The sequence below is a fragment of the Salvelinus alpinus genome, chromosome 31 (genome assembly GCF_045679555.1).
Source record: "Salvelinus alpinus chromosome 31, SLU_Salpinus.1, whole genome shotgun sequence".
Classification (NCBI taxonomy): domain Eukaryota; kingdom Metazoa; phylum Chordata; class Actinopteri; order Salmoniformes; family Salmonidae; genus Salvelinus; species Salvelinus alpinus.
In genome coordinates, this window is record NC_092116.1 from 22,459,102 (window position 1) to 22,481,339 (window position 22,238).

The window sequence follows — 22,238 nt, forward strand, 5'->3', positions numbered from 1 at the left end:
CAAAGTGTGGATCACTATAGGGCAGAATTTTTTAAAGTGTTGGATGGTGTGGAGGTTCAGTTTGGCGACCGTTTTGACCAGGACGGTCTAAACGTCCTGCACAAGTTGGAAAGAGCGCTTCTCACGGGGGAGTTGGATGAGTCTCTAGATCAGTAACCTGAGCTGAACATAGATTCTCTTTCAGTGCAGTTGCCTCTATTTCACAACAAATACCCCTGTAGCAGCAGTGGAGAGGCAGCAGAGGTCCTCAGGAGGCTTCCAGTGGAGGTGCGGGGGTTGTTTGACCAAGTTGAGGTGCTGATCAGAATTTTGTTTGTGGTGCCAGTGTCTTCATGTCACATAAAGGCTGAGAGGAGTTTCAGTGCACTCCGCGGGTTAGACTTGGCTACGGGCTAGCATGAGCCAAAAGAGACGGAACAGCGTACTTGTCTGTAATGTACATAAAGACAGGCTGGACAGTCTGGAGGGAATATATCTGCCAGCAATTTGTTGGATCCATTGAAACCCGCAAACATGTTTGGTTCTTATGTTCAGTACTATGTATATATAAAGTTACTGGAAACCTTGTGGTGCTGAATATGTTCTTTACACTTTTCTTTTTCACTGACCCCTTGCAATTACACCAGGGACCCCTAGGGGTCCACTGACCCCTGTTTGAGAACCCCTGGTGTATAGTATGATATTTGTTATTTTGTTTAGTAGTTTTCAGTTTTTAGTACATGACAGTACACTTACTAATTATTTATTTTGTTATTTTATTTAAAATGGCATACTTTGTGTGACATACTTGTCCATAGCTGTTGTTTTAAGAGTTGAGACACTGACTGAACAATACATAAGTATTTTTGAAGGATATTTTGGTTGATTTATTTGGGTTATTCATTGAAGTAGTTCTTTCACTTTTAGAACTACTTATTTTGAGCTTTTTGTTCTTGTAAAGCTATTGTAGTAGACATATTTAATGACTATATAAATATCAGAAAAAGTAAAATAAAAAGGCAAATTTTTTGATGGTTCTCAATGAGATTATTTTAGATGAGATCACAACATGTTCATTGTATTTACAAAAACTGCACCCATACAGTGTACAGTACCATTGCCACCTACTGGCCTTTCTTCGTATTGCTGGTTGTAAATACAAATACCTGCATACATGCTGGACTGATAAGGAACACTGCTATAACTATTATCCAGTAGTAGTATTATAATAATTTAAACATTTGAACAAGTTGGGACAACCCTTCAGTTAACTGCGGTACCTATCAATTATCCAGTTGTAGTAATTATGGTTCCTCAATATACATTTAACATATTACAACGTAGGCTATGTGTTACAGCACTACTTTTGGTGTCCCCCTCAGGAATTGCTCTTGAGAAAATGTCATGTAATTGTCCCCTCCAAAGTTGATATCAGATTTTCACCCCTGATCTAAACGTGAATCCATTCTCAAAAGCGGTACGGTTCTGGAAACAGAAATCCCTCCACTTTCATATCACATCAAAATCATTTCACAAACGCAACAATTACTGTAGGCTACGCTGTTTTAACCGGTTTTAACAGTTGCCGCCAACAGTAGGCTATTTTACAGTGACAACACGTTTGTGGCGTCTTTCTTCCGTTTATACACGTGTTCAGAGATGCAGACAAAGAGGAAGAGACAGGCCCAACTCTGCAAAAAATCTGTCTCCCTCCAGCAGGTGACTTTTTTGATGTTGTTGTGCCCAACAAGCAAGGAATTTTGTATGGAGGTCAATGAGTGGCGAATTTGGTTAACGAAAAAATGCATGGCTTATTTGCTACTTAATGCTTAAGTTATGAGTGTACTGATATAAGTAGCACATGTGACATCCGGGCAACTTTGAGAAAAATACTTTATAGGCCGATCAGAGTTGTCTTGAAATGGCTATGCATTTTCATACGTTTCATATGGAATGTAATAATTTGTGGATGTCCATCATACATTTCATGTGATATGTTACAAATTATACTGAACAAAAATATAAACACAACATGCAACAATTTCTAAGGTTTACTGAGTTACAGTTCATATAAGGAAATCAATTCATTAGGCCCTAATCTATGGATTTCACATGACTGGGAGTAGAGATATGCATCTGTTCGACACAGATACCTTAAAAGAAAAAAGTAGGGGCGTGGATCAGAAAACCTGTCAGTATCTGGTATGACCACCATTTGCCTCATGCAGTGCAACACATCTCCTTCAGACTAAGTTGATCAGGCTGTTGATTGTGGCCTGTGGAATGTTGTCCCACTCCTCTTCAATGGCTGTGCAATGTTTCTGGATATTGGTGTGAACTGGAACACGCTGTCGTACACGTCGATCAGCTTCCAGGAATTGTGTACAGATCCTTGTGACCGTGCATTATCATGCTGAAACATAAGGTGATGGCAGCAGATGAATGGCACGACAACGGTCAATCTCATCACAGTATATCTGCATTCAAATTGCCGTCGATAAAATGCAATTGTGTTCGTTGTCCGTAGTTTATGCCTGCCCATACCATAACCCCACCCTCACCATTGGGCACTCTGTTCACAATGTTGACACCAGCAAACCGCTCGCCCACACGATGCCATACACATGGTCTGCAGTTGTGAGGCTGGTTGGACGTACTGTCAAATTCTCTAAAATGACAATGGAGGAAGCTTATGGTAGAGAAATGGACACTAAATTCTCTGGCAACAGCTCTGGTGAATATTCCTGCAGTCAGCATGCCAATTGCACACTCCCTCAAAACTTGCACATTTCAGAGTGGCCTTTTATTGTCCCCAGCACAAGGTGCACCTGTGTAATGATCATCCTGTTTAATCAGATTCTTGATATGCCACTTTGTTGTGGCTAATGTTAGCTTGGTGGCTAGCGTTAGCTGGGTTAAGATTAAGGTTAGGGGTTAGGTTCAGAACTGAAAAAGCGTGTGCGAGCAAGGAGGCCAACAAACCTGACTTAGTTACACCAGCTCTGTCAGGAGGAATGGGCCAAATATTCACCCAACTTATTGTGGGAAGCTTGTGGAAGGCTACCCGAAACGTTTGACCCAAGTTAAACAATTTAAAGGCAATGCTACCAAATACTAATTGAGTGTATGTAAACTTCTGACCCACTGGGAATGTGATGAAATAAATAAAAGCTGAAATAATCATTCTCTCTACTATTATTCTGACATTTCACATTCTTAAATAAAGCGGTGATCCTAACTGACCCAAGACAGTGAATTTTTACTAGGATTAAATGTCAGGAATTGTGAAAAACTGAGTTGAAATGTATTTGGCTAAGGTGTATGTAAACTCCCGACTTCAACTGTATAAAACACAGGGAAAACACATTTTTGACTGTACTGGGCCTTTAGGTAACCTTCTTTCTTATGTAACCATACCAAACAAATAGAGTACCACAGTATGAGTCATAATACCCATAAAACCTAACGGTCAAACAGGGAAATGGTTCCAATCGTATTTCCACCATTCAAATACCATAGGGGATTTTAGAAACACTTAAATAAGGGCTGTGTATCATTTAGGCTTAGCCTGGTGTGATGTTTTGATAACCATGTAAATCTCTCTAGGACAAGGTGATGTTTATTTTCCGTATTTACCCCCCCAAAAATGAAATGCTAATTACCTGCTAATGTGGCTATCATAAAGAACTACAAATTGATCTGGACGAGACTGCCGAATCGGGGCAAAAGTAAGAATCTCTGGATTAAATATCAAATATTAGTTAAATGTAGTAATGGATAATTTGGCTGCATTTCTTTAATGGACAATTCTGTGAACTGTCTTGTGCAAGTTTTAAATTGACACAATACCTGTTAGGTGTCAGCTAGAGATGACGTGCAGGAGCTTGCAGGGATTTGTTGTTTTTACATGATGTCTACTCCGATGTGAATTAGCATTTTAGAATCTGAGAGTAAATAGAGCTGAATATATTGATAAAATTCATCTTGTCCGCGAAAGATTGACATTGTTATCAAAACGTTACACCAAGGTAAGCCTACATGAAATACAGCCCTTAGTGTTTCTAAAATCCCTTATGGGAAAAAAGAACGGTGGAAAAACTGTTTCCCTGTTTAACCGCTAGGTTTAATGGGTATTATTTTTTAATTTAACCTTTGTGTCACAGATTTGCATTTACTATGTTACATCTTTGAGGCCAGGCTGACATATTAGACATTTCTTGGAATTATAGTTTCAAGAATTCATAAAAGTGAAAGGAGAAAAATAATTAATAATGTAAAAGAATGTGGGGGTCTGAAAGAAGCCAATGAAATGTTATATGAATGCAATGTGCTATTATAATAACATTCATGCTGAGTTTATTGGCTGGATAGAATGACAATTTTACCACATTCAAAATCACCAGTATGAAAATCCCCCAAAATATTATAGATTTTTCAGATCACATTTTTTTTAAATCCCTTGCAGGACAAAAAAGTTATTTTTCACTATGTTCTTTGCAGAACTGTGCAAATTGATAACGATACAAAACATGTCTAAAGTAACAAGTTATCTATTGCTACAACCACTAGAAGTAGGCCTTCAAATATTTCTCAGAACTACAAGTCATGAGACATGGGTTGTGTTCATTAGTGCACACCGTTTCCAAACGGAAAAGGACAACAAGGGCTACTTATTGGACCAGTGCTGGTAGATCTCTCTCTGTTTCAGTCTGTTTCCCCCCCCCCCCCCATTTGGTGCCTAATGAATACAACCCAGGTATGCAACTGATGAAACATAATACCATAAGAACAATTAATTATTAAACGATAGACTGATAAACATATAGCTCACCAACTTTTACATAAATTTCAAACAGCTTTTGAAAAACACACCCACGCTTCACACACTCATCCACAAGTCTTCTATCATCTAACTTTCATTGGTATAAAATTCACATCAAACAGAATTAAGTCAGGATATGCACTCACATTTGTCTGGTTACACATGAACACCTAAATGCTAGCCTGGACCCAGATCCATTTCTGCTGTCTTGCCAACTATGATGGTCATTCATATTGGAGCTGGCAAGACAGCACAAACAGATCTGGGACCATGCTAACTAAATGCACTAATGGTGTATAATTAGTCAGGTAGCCCATTGTAGTTTATGAAGACATACATTTCTGCAAGTGATCAGTGCAATACCTTTCAATATTATTTATCAAAGTGCCATCAAATAATAAACACCTTATAATACATCTTCCTGAGAATCAAAATAAATACTTAAGATGTGGCTTTCCCTGGATGTATAATACAGCCCGCACCTGGGTTCAAATACTAGGTGAAATTATTACAAATACTTCTAGCAGTGCTTGATCAAGCTTGCCTGGCTTAATGGACGCAATAGAATAGATCCAAAACTATATTACATTACAAAGCAAACGCAGAAAAGTATTTGAAAAAATAATAAATCAAATACTATTTGAACCCAGGTCTACAAAAGAGAGGTTGGGCACATAAAGTGCTTTAGTCAACAACAAAAAACGTATGAGGTTAGAATGAGGAGCCCAGTTTCAAGTGTTTAGTTATTACAGTATAATCTTGTATACAAACAAGCATAAAAATTGTCTACGTTCCAAATGACACCCTATTGCCTATATAGGGCCCTGGTCGAAAGTAGTGCACTATATAAGAAATAGGGTGCCATATGCACTCAAACAGCTCATCTTCTAAAGATTGATGTATAATATTTACAATGTTTCCCAAAATTGTTCTTTTGGTAATTTATGGAAAAATCCAAAGTAGCCTTTTCACACATTCTCCCACTGACATCAATGCATGACTTTTTGACTGAAAATCAGACTTAAATGGAAGTAATTTCATCAGTCTGAATGAATCTCCTCTTCTTCCTCCTCCTCTTCTTCCTCCTCCTCCTCGTCTTCCTGCCCTTCGGGACTGTAAAGTTCGTCTGCTGACTCACTCTGGTCGTGTACAGCCTCCTCTTCCTCACTCCTCATCTCCTCCTCAGCTTCTTCTTGCTCATCTCCATCACTGCTGTCGTCACCATCTTCATCCTCCTCCTCCTCCTCTCCTCCGCTGTCCTCCTCTTCCCGGACTACGGGACCTGGTAGAAGACAAAACTGTTAAAGGTAGAATCCACATTTGGTGAAACTGTGCCACTGTTCGCCTCAGCGCCTCTTGTTATTGGTTTTGTTGATGAAACAGAGGAGAGGAGCGTCCGACAGCGTTGTTGAAGACATGTTGCAGTACATATTCTGCTGTTCTATCATGCATGCAATCAAGTCTGAGGAGAAAAGTGTTTGTGGTTTCAAGTACATTCTTTAGGTTGGTTTATTTGTCAAACACACAAAAAAAGACAACTAAAAGACAAACAGTTCAGATAGAAAAAAAACTAGGTAAAAATAAATGTACATGTGAACTTGGAAACCCAAAGGGCTTTTGTAAAACCCAACCAAAAATACAATTGAAGTCGGAAGTTTACATATACCTTAGCCAAATACATTTAAACTCAGTTTTTCACAATTCCTGACATTTAATCCAATTAAAATCCCCTGTTTTATGTCAGTTAGGATCACCACTTTATTTTAAGAATGTAAAATGTCAGAATAATAGTAGAGAGTGATTTATTTCAGCTTTTATTTATTTCATCACATTCCCAGTGGGTCAGAAGTTTAAATACACTCAGTTAGTATTTGGTAGCATTGCCTTTCAAATGTTTAACTTGGGTCAAACGTTTCTTGTAGCCTTCCACAAGCTTCCCACAATAAGTTGGGTGAATTTTTGGCCCATTCCTCCTGACAGAGCTGGTGTAACTGAGTCAGGTTTGTAGGCCTCCTTGCTCACACACACTTTTTCAGTTCTGCCCACACATTTTCTGTAGGATTGAGGTCATGGCTTTGTGATGGCCACTCCAATAACTTGACTTTGTTGTCCTTAAGCCATTTTGCTTCAACTTTGGAAGTATGCTTGGGGTCATTGTCCATTTGGAAGAACCATTTGCGACCAAGCGTTAATGTCACGCCCTGACCTTAGAGAGCTGTTTTATTTCTCTATTTGGTTAGGTCACGGTGTGATTAGGGTGGGCATTCTATGTTTCCTATTTCTTTGTTTTTGGCCGAGTGTGGTTCCCAATCAGAGGCAGCTGTCTATCGTTGTCTCTGATTGGGAATCATACTTAGGTAGCCTTTTTCCCACCTGTGTTTTGTGGGTAGTTATTTTCTGTTTAGTCTCTGTTACCTGACAGAACTGTTCGCTTTCGTTTTGTTACTTTGTTCAAGTGTTTTTTGATAATAAATAAAATCATGAGCACTTTTCACGCTGTGCTTTGGTCCACTCCTTCAGACGACAGGCGTTACAGTTAACTTCCTGACTGATGTCTTGATGTTGCTTCAATATATCCACATAATTTTCCATCCTCATGATGCCATGTATTTTGTGAAGTGCACCAGTCCCTCCTGCAGCAAAGCACCCCCACATGATGCTGCCACCACCGTGCTTCTCGGTTGGGATGGTGTTCTTCAGCTTGCAAGCATCCCCCTTTTTCCTCCAAAAATAATGATGGTCATTATGGCCAAACAGTTCTATTTTTGTTTCATCAGACCAGAGGACATTTCTCCAAAAAGTACGATCTTTGTCCCCATGTGCAGTTGCAAATCGTAGTCTGGCTTTTTTATAGCGGTTTTGGAGCAGTGGCTTCTTCCTTGCTGAGCGGCTTTTCAGGTTATGTCGATATAGGACTTATTTTACTGTGGATATAGATACTTTTGTACCCGTTTCCTCCAGCATCTTCACAAAGTCCTTTGCTGTTGTTCTGGGATTGATTTGCACTTTTCGCACCAAAGTATGTTCATCTCTAGGAGACAGAACGCGTCTCCTTCCTGAGCGGTATGACGGCTGCGTGGTCCCATGGTGTTTATACTAGCGTACTATTGTTTGTACATGTGGACGTTGTACCTTCAGGCGTTTGGAAATTGCTCCCAAGAATTAACCAGACTTTTGAAGGTCTACAATTTTTTTTCTGAGGTCTTGGCTGATTTCTTTGGATTTTCCCATGATGTCATGCAAAGAGGCACTGAGTTTGAAGGTAGGCCTTGAAATACATCCACAGGTACACCTCCAATTGACTCAAATTATGTTAATTAGCCTATCAGAAGCTTCTAAAGCCATGACATAATTTTATGAAATTTTCCAAGCTGTTTAAAGGCACAGTCAACTTTGTGTATGTAAACTTCTGACCCACTGGAATTGTGATACAGTGAATTTTAAGTAACATAATCTGTCTGTAAACAATTGTTGGAAAAATTACTTGTGTCATGCACTAAAGTAGATGTCCTAACCGACTTGCCAAAACTATAGTTTGTTAACAAGAAATTTGTGGAGTGGTTGAAAAACTAGTTTTAATTACTCCAACCTAAGTGTATGAAAACTTCCGACTTCAACTGTACATACATATGTGAACATGATACATTATCATTTCTGTGTGCTTGTGCCCACAAATTCAAAATGTATTCAAATTATTCAACACACTCTAGTTCCCTCTACCCTTTGTCACACACACCAGTCTGTTACTTACAGAGCTCATTGATGAGGTGAGAGATGTGAGAATGTACTTCAGTGAGGAAGTCTTCCTGTTTAGCCTCCATGGACTCGGCCAGGCCGTCTGAGTCCACGCAAGCGCATTCTGGGTGGAACAGAGGCTTCTTCAACTGCCTGCAGAAACTGGGACAAACACACACAAACACACTCGCATTAGCAATGGCACATCACCCATAGACAGGTGGAGAGAGAAAGACACGCATTACAAATGAAATGTCACCCATAGACATAGCTCACACACACACGCGCACAAACACACTGCAAATGGTCCAACACCCATAGACAGTTGGAGACACACACACACACACACACACCCCACTTACTTTTTGCTTGATGACTTGTACGCCTAAACAGCAAATCAGAGAAGCAAAAAATAACATCATTCATTATTTTTATTTATTTTTGGGGGGGGGGTGTAGATCAGCTTTACTATTACAGGGATTGTAGCTTCCATCAATGTAATTGTCCGCATCTTTTCCAATCCCCATCAAAAAAATAATAACATTTAGTTAATGAAAATAAAACAATAAAGCTACTTAGGAACAGCAGGACGGTTTTAAAAAGAATGTTAAAGGCACATCCATTTGTCCATGTATATCAATTAATCCGCACACTGACCTCCAGGAAGCAGAAGGGGTCGTTCTCCTGGGCGAGGGTCTGGATGCCACTGTGGACATCCTGCAGACGGGACTGGTCCTGGACCGCCTTGGCTATGTTCTGCTGGATGCTGGGGCCACACTCGACCCCGTGGGAGCAGGAACAGTCCCTGAGGGAGGTGAGGAAGCCCTCCAGGTGGACCTGTAACACCTCCCCCAAGGCTGTGACCCGCTGGTCTGAGTCCTCCAGGAACCTCTGCACAGAGAGAGGGAGAGGGTTGAGAGGTAGGTGTGTGTTTAACCAAAAACTAACTAATCAGTGATCAAAAGTTTCTCATCTTCAGACATGAAAATAGATGAAATATATATATTTTTTAATACAACAAATTAAAAAATATATACAGCTCTGTAAACAATACAAATACATGACATCTACAATTATGGAAAGGAGTGCTGATCAAGGATCAGGTGCGAACACCTGTCCATAATCATGTTCATTACAATCTTAAATGCAAAACTGATCCTAGATAGGGCTGTTACGGTGAGCATATTACCGCCACACGGGTGGTCACAAGTCATGCTGGCAGTCAAATTCCATGTGACAGTTTAGTCACTGTAATTAGGCTTCTCCAAACTCTGTTGTTGCTGATGGTCATTAGTAGCCTACCAAACTTGCCAACTGCCTGAACTGCCTGAAAGTGAACCACGTGAAAAGCGTCTTCCATTTGCTATTTAAGAGCATAGATGACATGTATTTTTTTCCCACTGCCCCTGTTTCGAGACAGGTGCATGATAATGGTCCATTCTAAATCAAAACTAATTTCACACTTATATGATTTAGTATATGTAAATCATATACTAAAACATTAGTATACATTTTTGGGGGGGGCATTACGGCCACACAAAGAGGATGCCGCAGGGAAATTCGGGGCATTATCAAGTGCTTGTTAAATTGTGAATGAGAGACTGATTAAGTGTGTACAGCCTGAGCAATAAACAAAGCAGAGCTCATGCCTTTGATGCGACTTAGAATGTATTAAAAATCAAAACATATAGCCCAGTGTTTGTAGAACAACTAAAGTTGCATAAATAATTCTAAATGAAGCATATAGGAGGAACGGTTTCTTTGTTAACCGCTCAACACAGAATAGCCCCATGTGCGCACTCCTATTTTATTCAGCTATGTTCAACTGTATTTTTCACACTATAAAATAATGCCACGGAATTCTAAACAAATCTTGTCTGCTAAATGAACTAGTGTAGCCCACAGCCATATGGCATAGCCAGATCACGGCCTAACATAAAGACAACTCAGATTATGCTCTTCTGTTCTTCTGAAATAGACTTCATTTTCTTCATATCATTTTTCTTTAGACTAAAATAAATAATGGATTTATTGTGATGGTGTAGGCTATATTAACTTTTTATGTAGATGTTCCAAAGTTCTGCATCATTGGCTTATAGGCTATGCGTGGAAGCCAAGAGATGGGAAATGTGTTTATGTTAATTAACGGTCAATTACCGTGAGACCGGTATTTATTTGCTTGACAATCACCGGCTGCCCTCATCCTAGATCAGCAATATCACCTTGTTCAGTCGTTCTTGTTCCTTCTGCTCCTGGAGATTTTTCTCTGCTTTGTTCAAATTTCTGTCCACCTTCTGTAGCTGGTTCTCCAGAGAGCCCTGAGAACAGAGAGGGAGAGTGGGAGAGAGAGAGAGAAACAGAGGGAGAGAGTGGGTTTGAAGGAGGGGACAGAGATGTTACATTCACTATGACAACAAGACTATAGTGAGGGTAAATGGTGAACTCAACTGGAAATGTCTCCCTTTTTCACATTGGTTCAGACAAGTCACTTCAGGAAGCAGCTTGAACAATTCATTCAAACAGTGAGATCACATCATGTTTTGTCTCAGTCCCGAATGGCACCCTATTCCCGTTATAGTGCATTACTTTTGACCAGAACCCTATGGGATCTCTCTCTTCCCACTATTTAGGTTATAGGGTGACATTTGGGACTCACTCATTGTCTCTCATTCGCTCAACCATGTCAGACAACAGCAGTGACAATGACATTCACCTGTGTTCTAGACTCATCAATTGCCATTCTGTGGAGGCCTCGTCTAGAGTATAGAGGTGTGTTCTTTGTGTGTGTACCTTTTGTTTGATCGAAAGTGATAGGGAGTACATACTTCTTGTGTGCGAGTGTGTTCTAAGTGAGGGTCTTTCATTTTTAGAGTGCTTCATTTAGTCCTGTACATCCCCCTCCTGACCAGTAGACCAACAAACAGAGACCTCTTAACTCTACCACTCTTCCATAACGATATGTAACCTAAACCAGGGGTGCAATTTTGGTTTTAGAAGTGGGGGTATCCAGTCAGATAAACACTCCAACACGCTCAGAGGTGTCCACATGGTCCTAAAGCACACATTTGCCTAGGACAAAAATGCAATTTCAGAATGTGTGGGGTGGGGGCATGTCACCCCTGTCCCCAGTGAAAGTTGTGCCCGTGACTTAAACACACAGTGATTAACCTATTCACTGTTTTATAGGTTTTATAACTTTAGAGCTGTTTACCTTCAGATCCTTCATAGTGTTCTTCAGGGTCTTGATGGTGTGTCCGGCGTGGCTCCCCTCGATGGTACAGGCGTTGCAGACAGACACCCGGTCGTCCATGCAGTAGTAGCGGTACATCTCATCGTGTTCGGGACACTTCCTCTTCCTCAGGTCCCCCAGGGGTTCAGTCAGGGGGTGCTCCCTAAACGCAGGCAGCTCCAGGTGGGGCTTCACGTGCTCCTGAAATGGACAAAATGAAGAAAAAGTTCATGTTTGTCTTGACTTACCTGCTGATTGAAAATGTAAAATAAAACAAAGCTTTAAAAAATAAAAATAAATAAAAAGACAGTGTTATGCACATCCAACACTTGAATGTGTTGAGAATACTGGTGCTGTGCAAAAAGAGTGCTTAGATAACGGAATAAGAATATTGGAATATTTCTGCTCCATAGTGCTTTACCATGGGTGCATTTGGAATTATGGATGCTAAAATTATGGATGCCTCTCAGATCTTTACCTGACACATGGACACCTCGCATTTCAGACACGTCTTGACCGCTACCTCTACCACCACTCCAGCCCCAGGTTCCCCTTTCCCCGCCTCGCTAGTGTCCCCTGGAGAGCAGTAGTCACACGGCACGGACACGGGGGTCTCGGCTGTTGTCGGGCTGCCGTCTGGTTGTTGTTGTCTTGACGATACTGCCTGGACATCATAGAGAAAGGAAGAGGAAGAGAGGTAGCGTGTTTGTTGGGTGGGGCCTATAGGCTATGAATCAGTAGAGCAGGCTATTGTAGAGATGAATACTCCTTAAACTAAGGTCATCAGAGTGATAGGCCTTAAAATTCATATAAACTTTTCTTTGGTGCTTTTAGCTACCGCTCCACAGCTAATGTGACCAGGGGCCGTGTGTATCAAGCATCTCAGAGTAGGAGTGCTGATCTAGGATCAGGGCCCTCCTGTCCATGTAAAAGGCTAAACTTATCCTAAATCAATACTCCTCCACTGAGACACTTCATGAATACAGCCCCCAGACAGCACATACCCGTCCCCTGCAGCGGAAGTCGTCTGCGATGTTGGCGAGCTTAAAGTTCTTCTGGGAGGCCGCGGAAATACACACATCGAAATGTAAATACAAAATGTAAGCAGAATGAAAAACAGGGTCATAAAAAATAAATAAAAACGTCAGTAATAAGGTCCTCAATCAGCTTTATGAATTTCCCAGAGGCACCAAAACATCAAATGTAAGAACATTTCGAAGATTGTTCCACAAATATGGTTCAAGAAAACGAATAGCTGATTTACCTAGCTAACTCATTAGAGACCAAATGAATTTCCAGAGTTAGACATCCCTGTGGTAACTCCTATGTCTAAAGTTTAGCAAGGAGGTTAGTAGCCTACAGTGGGACTTTTTGTAAAAAGGCTTTATAAATGAAAACATAGCAATGTATCAACCTATATGACATCAAAGAAGGCCAACAAACGTTCTGGTAGAGAATACAATGATGAGTACTACAATTCTTGCCCATAATGTTAAAATGTGCTCTTAACATTCCTATTACATCATAATGACTATGATTTATAAGTTTCCACTTATGTGGAAGTGATGTGAAGATGAAGAGAGGTGGGTTGGGAATGCGAACTTGGCACGTACTGCAGTGTTCTTTCTGTCACACCATTTCCTGGAACATGTACATCTGCCACAAAATAATATGTAAAACATATTTAGTCATATTAGCTGGCTAACCCACTGATCCTGCTTTGTTGTAAACCCCTCAGGTCTAAATTCTGTATGTGTATTTTATCCAACAGAATAATTTGTTTGTTTATTTGAATATGTCACAATGGGGGATAATCTTCCAAGTCTATGAAAAACATAGAAAATACAGTATTATAACAAATTGATCAGGGAACCATATTTTGTACCCTTGATATGGCTGTGGAGGAGTCCAGTAAGCTATACAGTCAGGAACTTTCATATTTTTGTTAGAAATACATGTATACCTTCATGCATTTACTGTGATACTGCTGCACAGTCTATATTTACTGTGATACTGCTGCACAGTCTACATTTACTGTGATACTGCTGCACAGTCTATATTTACTGTGATACTGCTGCACAGTTTACAGGAAAAAGGAACAAGGCACCATTTACAACCATCCAACTCTGTATCATTTACAGTGAAATATAACTTAAGTTAACAATGACATGTTAATCATCACTGGCATCTAATCTGTCCAGGTCATCCAGTTTACCTTGGGAACCTGGCACAGACTGATGCACAGAGACTAACTACATAGGGAAGAAAACATCAACCTGAACCGGTTTGAATGTGGGTGGCTCAACTGAAATTTGACTATAAAAGGACACATCATCAAGGGTCAGCCATTGCATTACACGTACCAAGACAGGTAATAAAATAACAACCTACGATTATTAACCAGAAAATGCATGCAATACAAAGGTTGTACCTTTAGATTAACCTTATTTCAGTTAAAAGTAATTGATTCTCTGAAGTTTTACAGATAATGTAACTGTGATATCATGCGTTCCTTTGCAGATTCGGCTGTGAAAAGATAGAACCGTCTTCAAACAGACAAAGGTAAGGACAATGCCTATATTTTCCATTATGTATTGGTATACATTTGTATTGCCGAACTTCAGTGCTATAGCGCACTTGAAATGTAAAGGTAATTTGTGGTTGAGCCGAGTCATGCAGCATTTACCGTGAATGTAGTCTCCACGAACACGGGAACATTGCCTTTAAATTCAAATCATGCTGTAACGCAGAACTTCAGCATTACGGATTGAATTGAGCCATTAGTCGACAACATGCAGAATTATAAGATGATTGATTAACTTGACACTGGAGGGAATTGGCATATATGGACAGGGCCAAATTTCTAACAGAATCAATGTATTTATTTATTTGACATGGACAATGCACATCAATTAACCCCTACAAGTCTAATGGGAGTTCTGCTAAGCTAACATATGGAAATGTTTTAAGATGGTCATACCATGGATCATTTTGCAATTTGATTTTGAATTTTAGGACCCCTGTAGGGAAGTGAAAAAAACAATATATATACAACAATTATTTGATTAAACATTGAATTTGGCCTTAGTCCATAGAAACACATTGAATAACATGTTCATAGATGGCAAACTATACTGAACAAAAATAGAAACACAATATGCAACAATTTCAACGATTTTACTGAGTTACAGTTCGTATAACGAAATCAGTCAATTGAAATGAATTCATTAGGCCCTAATCTATGTATTTCACATGACTGGGCAGGGGCGCAGCCATGGGTGGGCCTGGGAGGGCATAGGCCCAACCACTTGGGAGCAAGGCCCACCCACTGGGGAGCCAGGCCCAGACATTCAGAATGAGTTTTCCCCCACAAAATGGCTTTATTACAGACAGAAATACTCCTCAGTTTCATCAGTTGTCAGGCGGTCCTGCAGGTGAAGAAGCCGGATGTGGAGGTCCTGGGCTGGCTTGGTTACACATGCTCTGTGGTTGTGAGGCCGGTTGGACGTACTGCCAATTTCTCTAAATTTATGTTGGAGGCAATCTGTGTTAGATAAATAAACATTAATTCTCTGGCAACAGATCTGGTGGACTTTCCTGCAGTCAGCATGCCAATTGCACACTCCCTCAAAACTTCAGACATCTGTGGCATTGTGTTGTGTAACAAAACTGCACATTTAGAGTGGTCTTTTAGTGTCCCCAGCACAAGGTGCACCTGTGTAATGATCATGCTGTTTAATCTGCTTCTTGATATGCCACACCTGTCAGGTGGATGTAATATCTTGGCAAATAATAAATGCTCACTAACAAGGATGTATACTAATTTGTTCACAAAATTTGAGAGCAATGCACTTTTTCTGCGTATGGAACATTTTTCGGGGATTTTGTATTTAATCTCATGAAACATGGGACAAACACTATACATGTTGTGTTTATATATTTGTTAAGTGTATTTAGGCTTAATTACCACTAAAATTCCATGAAAACGATAGAATGACAAACGTAATATATATGTGGGCTATAGCAGCCTAAAGGTAGGTAGCCTAAATCGTGGTTTCTTCCCTGTATTCTTTGTCTATGGCGCTGGCCTGAATCATTTCCTGTAGGCGTGTGTGCAGAGGCCCCTCCATTGGAGGCGTGACCAGATAGTCAAAAAACAAACAGGAAATTTTGGAAACAGGATGTATCTGAGCTCATTTTCGAGTCTCATGGCAAAGGGTCTTAATACTTATGTAAATAAGGTATTTCGGTTTTATTTTTAATCAATTTGCAAACATTTCTTAAAACTGTTTTCACTTTGTCATTATAGGGTATTGTGTTTAGATTGATGAGGATGTTTATTTATTTAATCCATTTTAGAATAAGTCTGTAATGTAGCAAAATGTGGAAAACGTCAAGTGGTCTGAATACTTTCCGAATGCAATGTACTTCCATAAATTTTTTAAACTGGTACCTGGCTACTTTCAGACGAGTCTTATGAAGCTTTAGGGCATCCTAGAGCAAAACAACCAATGTACGTGTTCATGAGAGTCTCACCTTTCGATGGTGGGGTCATATTATTATCAAACTATTCAGACACTACAGACGATTTCGAAGACCGATTTTCAGATGTCTCCTGGTCTGACAAACACTGCTGTAGCTCTGTCACCTTCCACTGCAGAAGCGGAAGGCCGACATCAGCAGATGCAAAAGACATCTCTTGCTTAAAGGGGCAATCAGCAGTAGGAACAATAACAAAGTGCACTCCCCACCCCTGAGCTGAGGGATGGGGCTGGATAAATTTAACCACTCTCAAATTCATGAACAGAGTTATGGATGCAAGGACTGACCATGCATGATATCAAAATGATATACTACATGGCCAAAAGTACGTTGACACCTGCTTGTAGAATATCTCATTCCAGGAAAAGGGGCTGAGCTGGACCCAAGGAAAGAAAGAATAAGCATCCAAAAACACCCCTAAGCTAGACTAGCCTATTTCAACAACAGCTAACTAACTAACCACAAATACAGTGGGTGGTCCGCCCAGTTCTAACTAGTGTATTTAACAAAGTTTACCTACGGGTAGTATATGCCCATGGGCGAACTGTCTGGTTACCCCCTTTTCCCACTATCAAACAAACACTCAAACACCATAACAAACACAATACTCACAGGTGGGGACAAAGTGACATGTAGATGCTAAACCACACAAGAGATCTACAGACATATGGCATTTACAGAGAGATTGCTCTAGACAAAGAGATTGAGCTCCAGAGAAAGAAACGGACAGGGTTTTTAAACCAAGGGCAAGGGAATGTGATTGGGTAGGAGAAAAGGAGCAGGTGTCTTCTGATTAGCGACTGATTGATGACTGATTGGGGAATGATGATTGTCACCTGTGAGTAGGGGAGAAGGAGAGAAAAGAAATACACACAGAATACTTGTATCCGTAACAGGCCTGGCCTGTAGTCGGCATTCCAATTCATCCCAAAGGTGTTCAATGGGGTTAAGGTCAGGGCTCTGTGCAGGCCTGTCAAGTTCTTCAACACTGATCGCGACAAATCATTTCTTTATGGACCTCGCTTTGAGCACGGGGGCATTGTCATGCTGAAACAGGAAAGGGCCTTCCCCAAGCTGTTGCCACAAAAGCTGAAAGCACAGAATCGTCTAGAATGTCCTCGTATGCTGTAGTGTTAAGATTTCCCTTCACTAGAACTAAGGGGCCTAGCCCGAACCATGAAAAACAGCCCTAGACCCTCCACCAAACTTTACAGTTTGCACAACGCATTCGGGCAGGTAGCATTCTCCTGGCATCCACCAAACCCAGATTCGTTTGTCGGACTGCCCAATGGTGAAACGTGATTCATCACTCCAGATAAGTCGTTTCTGCTCCAGAGTCCAATGGTGGCGAGCTTTACACCACTTCAGCCGATGCTTGGTATTGCGCATGGTGATCTTAGGCTTGCCCATGGAATCCCATTTCATAAAGCTCCCGACAAACAGTTTGTTGTGCAGACGTTGCTTCCAGAGGCGGTAGTGAGTGTTGCAACAGAGGACAGAGTCGATTTTTACGCGCTTCGGCACTCGGCGGTCCCGTTCTGTGAGCTTGTATGGCCTACCACTTTGCAGGGTTCAATTCTCGGGCCGACTCTTTTCTCTGTATACATCAATGATGTTGCTCTTGCTGCTGGTGATTCTGTTATCCACCTCTACGCAGACGACACCATTCTGTATACTTCTGGCCCTTGGTTGGACACCGTGTTAACAAACCTCCAGACGAGCTTCAATGCCATACAACACTCCTTCCAACTGCTCTTAAATGCTAGTCAAACTAAACGCATGCTCTTCAACCGATCACTACCCGCACCCGCCCGCCCGTCTAGCATCACTACTATGTACGGTTCTGACTTAGAATTTGTGGACAACTACAAATACCTAGGTGTCTGGTTAGACTGTAAACTCTCCTTCCAGACTCACATTAAGCATCTCCAATCAAAAATTAAATATAGAGTCGGCTTCCAATTTCGCAACAAGGCATCCTTCACTCATGCTGCCAAACATACCCTCGTAAAACTGACTATCCTACCGATCCTTGACTTCAGCGATGTCATTTACAAAATAGCCTCCAACACTCTACTCGGCAAATTGGATGTAGTCTATCACAATGTCATCTGTTTTGTCACCAAAGCCCCATATACTACCCACCACTGCGACCTGTATGCTTTCGTTGGCTGGCCCTCGCTTCATATTCGTCGCCAATCCCACTGGCTCCAGGTCATCTTTAAGTCTTTGCTAGGTAAAGACCCACCTTATCTCAGCTCACTGGTCACCATTGCAGCACCCACCTGTAGCACGCGCTCCAGCAGGTATATTTCACTGGTCATCCCCAAAGCCAACTCCTCTTTTGGCCGCCATTCCTTACAGTTCTCTGCTGCCAATGACTGGAATGAATTGCAAAAATCACTGAAGCTGGAATCTTATATCTCCCTAACTAACTTTAAGCATCAGCTGTCAGAGCAGCTTACTGATCATTGCACCTGTACTCAGCCCATCTGTAAATAGCCCACCCAACTACCTCATCCCCATATTATTATTTTTTTGCTCCTTTGCACCCCAGTATCTCTACTTGCACATTCATCTTCTGCACATCTGTCACTCCAGTGTTTAGTTGCTAAATTGTAATTATTTTGCCACTATGGCCTATTTATTGCCTTACCTCCCTAATCTTACTACATTTGCACACACTGTATATAGATTTTTCTATTGTGTTATTGACTGTACGTTTGTTTATCCCATGTTGTAACGTCCTGACCAGAGTTCTTATGTGTTTTGCTTGTTTAGTGTTGGTCAGGACGTGAGCTGGGTGGGAATTCTATGTTGTGTGTCTAGTTCGTCTGTTTCTGTGTCCAGCCTAATATGGTTCTCAATCAGAGGCAGCTGTCAATCGTTGTCCCTGATTGAGAATCATATATAGGTGGCTTGTTTTGTGACTGTTTCGGTTTGCCACATTTTGTTGTTTTGTATCGTTGTAAGTGTTCACAGTTCGTTTAATTAAACATGTTGAGCACTGGCTACGCTGCGTGTTGGTCCAATCCCTGCTACACTCTCTCTTCTAGTGAAGAGAGGGAAGGCTGCCGTTACACATGTGTAACTCTGTGTTGTGTCGAACTGCTTTGCTTTGTCTCGGCCAGGTCGCAGTTGTAAATGAGAACTTGTTCTCAACTGGCCTAAATAAAGGTGATTTTTTTTTAAAAAGCTGGTTGAGAGAATGCCAAGAGTGTGCAAAGCTATCATCAAGGCAAAGGGTGGCTACTATGAAGAATCTCAAATAAAAAATATATTTTGATTTGTTTAACACTTGTTTGGTAACTAAATGATTCCATATGTGTTATTTCATAGTTTTCATGTCTTCACTATTATTCTACAATGTAGAAATAGTACAAATAAAGAAAAACACTTGAATGAGTAGGTGTGTCCAAACTTTTGACTGGTACTGTATGCTTGGCCATGTAGTTTAGTTTTAACCATATTATAAGGCTATTTGTTTGTTTACATTTACTTAGTTGACAAACTTTGGAGTAAAACAAGCTTATATTCTGGGTTCTGAAGGAGTATGACAGTTGAACTAAACTCATAATTCATTAAGTCATATTCTTCAATTGTGGAATTTGTGGTTCGCCTTCTAAATAAAAGTCACTCATTGAAAGTGATGCAAATGTTTACAAATAGTGGACTCATGCCATATTTTGACTAGTTGTCAGTTGAAATCGCATTGTGGATTAATTAGACTTAAGAAATGCATTGGGGGCATGCATATATATTTCACTGTACAGCCTTACCTATGGATTGTGGATCAATGAAATGGGTATCAATCTACTCAGTGTCACACACAGAACAAAACGGTGAAGAGATAACACAAATATTAGCTTCATAACTCATATTGCGGGACTCTGAAGACACTGTGAAATGAGCCACATTAAATTACCAGTAAACCTAATATGTGTATTGGACACTGATATTGCACTGTACAGCCTTAATACGAGCTATTGCACTAGTATTTGTTGAAACTCTTCACAGTTGTGTTCTGTGGGTGTCATTGAGTGGTCTGATACCCCATTTCATTGATACATTATCCATAGGTGAGGCTGTATGAGTATGCCCCCAATGCTATTCTAAAAGTCTAATACATCCACAGTGCGGTTTCAACTGATTTGTAACAACATTCCAACTTTGTTTAGCATTATCTAGTCCAAATATGGCATGATTCAATCCACTATTTGTATCCATGTGCCTCACTTTTAATGAGGGACTTTCATTTGAGAGAGGCAGAGTTGGACCTTTATTCGTGCCTAAAGTTGACCTTTAAGAGAAATAAATCCTCTTTATTTACTTTATTTCTGTATAGCCTACACTTTCTCGTTCTGAACTTCTAGCAGGAGTGGAACGGGTATGGCTTCGTGACAATGATCACAAGAGCAGCTACTCACCGATTTGACAGCTCCAACGCAGTTCCAAACTCAACATAATACATACACTGCACATTACACTTATCATACACATTGTACACTTCTCATATAGACACATACATAATACTTTACACATTTGCTTATTCTGTCAGTGGCATACTAACACAGCTTAGCTTTACTGATTGCTGTTTAGGTATTTGATGGAGAATGAGGGAGTACTTAAACCTGTTTAGCTTACAACTAGATCTCTACAGACCAGTGACGACCTATAAACTCTCTCTTTAACATGCATGTTTAATAGAAAAGTATAGTTACTGTAACCGCAATTTGGTCATGGATGTGTTACTCATTCTAAGGTTAAATGTTACATTAGTTTGTAAGATAGCCTTGGGAAGCAGAAGCTTCAGGGGGAAGCAGAGGCTAAATGGCGGACTGAACACAGCAGTGTAGATCACCTCAATATCTGTAAGTTAGACTAAATATTAGCACTTCACAAACTGGTTGGTAATAACCTTCCATCTGGATTACAACACACAACAAATCATAAGGCTAGAGCAAGGTTTGTCAACTAGGTTTGGCATTGGGACAAAATACATTCTGAGCCAATAGTTGGCAGACCAGAACATAAGTGTATAATATTAGCACAATAAAATGGCCTACACTACAAATAGAACATGTTTAACACATCTGAGTACATAATACATCTTAGTACATAATACATTCAGTGACATTAAGATAATATGTTGTATCTGATTTGGCTCATAAAATCGCCATACCTTGATTCAATTATTATTTTAGTCTATTTCTCTGTGCGTTGATTGGTGGGGGTAAACAGGTCTACGTAGCCTACTGTAGGCTACACAACTTTAACGTCAACATTTGTTCAGAACATTTAAAGTGTCGCTCTCAAAAAGTATCAAGAAGAAAGGTGGATAATAAATATCGAAGTTTCAGGGAAGAATGTACAGAGAGATATGCGTTCATCATTCCATCTCTTCCCAATGCCAAGCCAGTGTGTCTTATTTGCAATGAAAATATCGCTGTTTGCAAACTAAATCAATCTCAGACGTCATTATGAATCTAATCATAGAACTTTCAAAGTGGCCTTCCAGCCCCAGACAGAGGCCCGACGCAGAAACATTGAAGCGATACCTGCAAGCTGCACACACAGCTTTTTTTGCGGATATATTCTGTAACTCACATCTGCAGTTACACAAGGAAGAGGGAAAACAGTCATGGACATGGTGGCGAAATGTGAGGCCTTTACTAGGAATCTTGAGTTGTTTGATATGGACTTGTCATCTGGAAGGCTACTGCACTTCAGCACACTGAAGAAACGACAGGCAGAGGGACCAGGCTGCAGCGTTGTCACAGAGGTGATGCAAGATATAATCAAGCAGCTGAGGGACAACTTCTCCACCAGATTTGAACACTACAGCGTGCCCAAGGATATCATTGTGTTTGTACGTGATCCTCTCATAGTCAGCCCTGGTGGAGACTTCTCCTCCCTTGCTAAGAAAATGAT

General features: G+C 40.5%; 2 protein-coding genes across 3 annotated transcripts in view; one reads left to right on the top strand and one right to left on the bottom strand.

Annotated features, from left to right (window-relative positions):
• Positions 1-4,318: 4,318 nt before the first annotated feature.
• The window catches only part of LOC139561820 (zinc finger protein ZFP2-like), a 43,620-nt gene continuing 25,700 nt past the window's right edge, over positions 4,319-22,238 (bottom strand). Inside the window, exons 2-9 of the mRNA XM_071379120.1 lie at positions 12,770-12,820; positions 12,244-12,429; positions 11,748-11,966; positions 10,759-10,854; positions 9,194-9,427; positions 8,899-8,921; positions 8,553-8,698; positions 4,319-6,083 (exon numbers count right to left, since the gene is read on the bottom strand). Of these exons, the coding sequence (XP_071235221.1) occupies positions 5,842-6,083; positions 8,553-8,698; positions 8,899-8,921; positions 9,194-9,427; positions 10,759-10,854; positions 11,748-11,966; positions 12,244-12,429; positions 12,770-12,820 (1,197 nt within the window). The 3' untranslated portion in view covers positions 4,319-5,841. The remainder of the gene's footprint in view (positions 6,084-8,552; positions 8,699-8,898; positions 8,922-9,193; positions 9,428-10,758; positions 10,855-11,747; positions 11,967-12,243; positions 12,430-12,769; positions 12,821-22,238) is intronic.
• Positions 9,330-22,238, top strand: part of LOC139561819 (sterile alpha motif domain-containing protein 9-like) — a 69,985-nt gene continuing 57,076 nt past the window's right edge. For both annotated transcript variants that reach the window (XM_071379118.1, XM_071379117.1), the window contains exons 1-3: positions 9,330-9,456; positions 13,967-14,136; positions 14,286-14,327. The gene's annotated coding sequence lies outside the window, so the exon portion shown is untranslated. The remainder of the gene's footprint in view (positions 9,457-13,966; positions 14,137-14,285; positions 14,328-22,238) is intronic.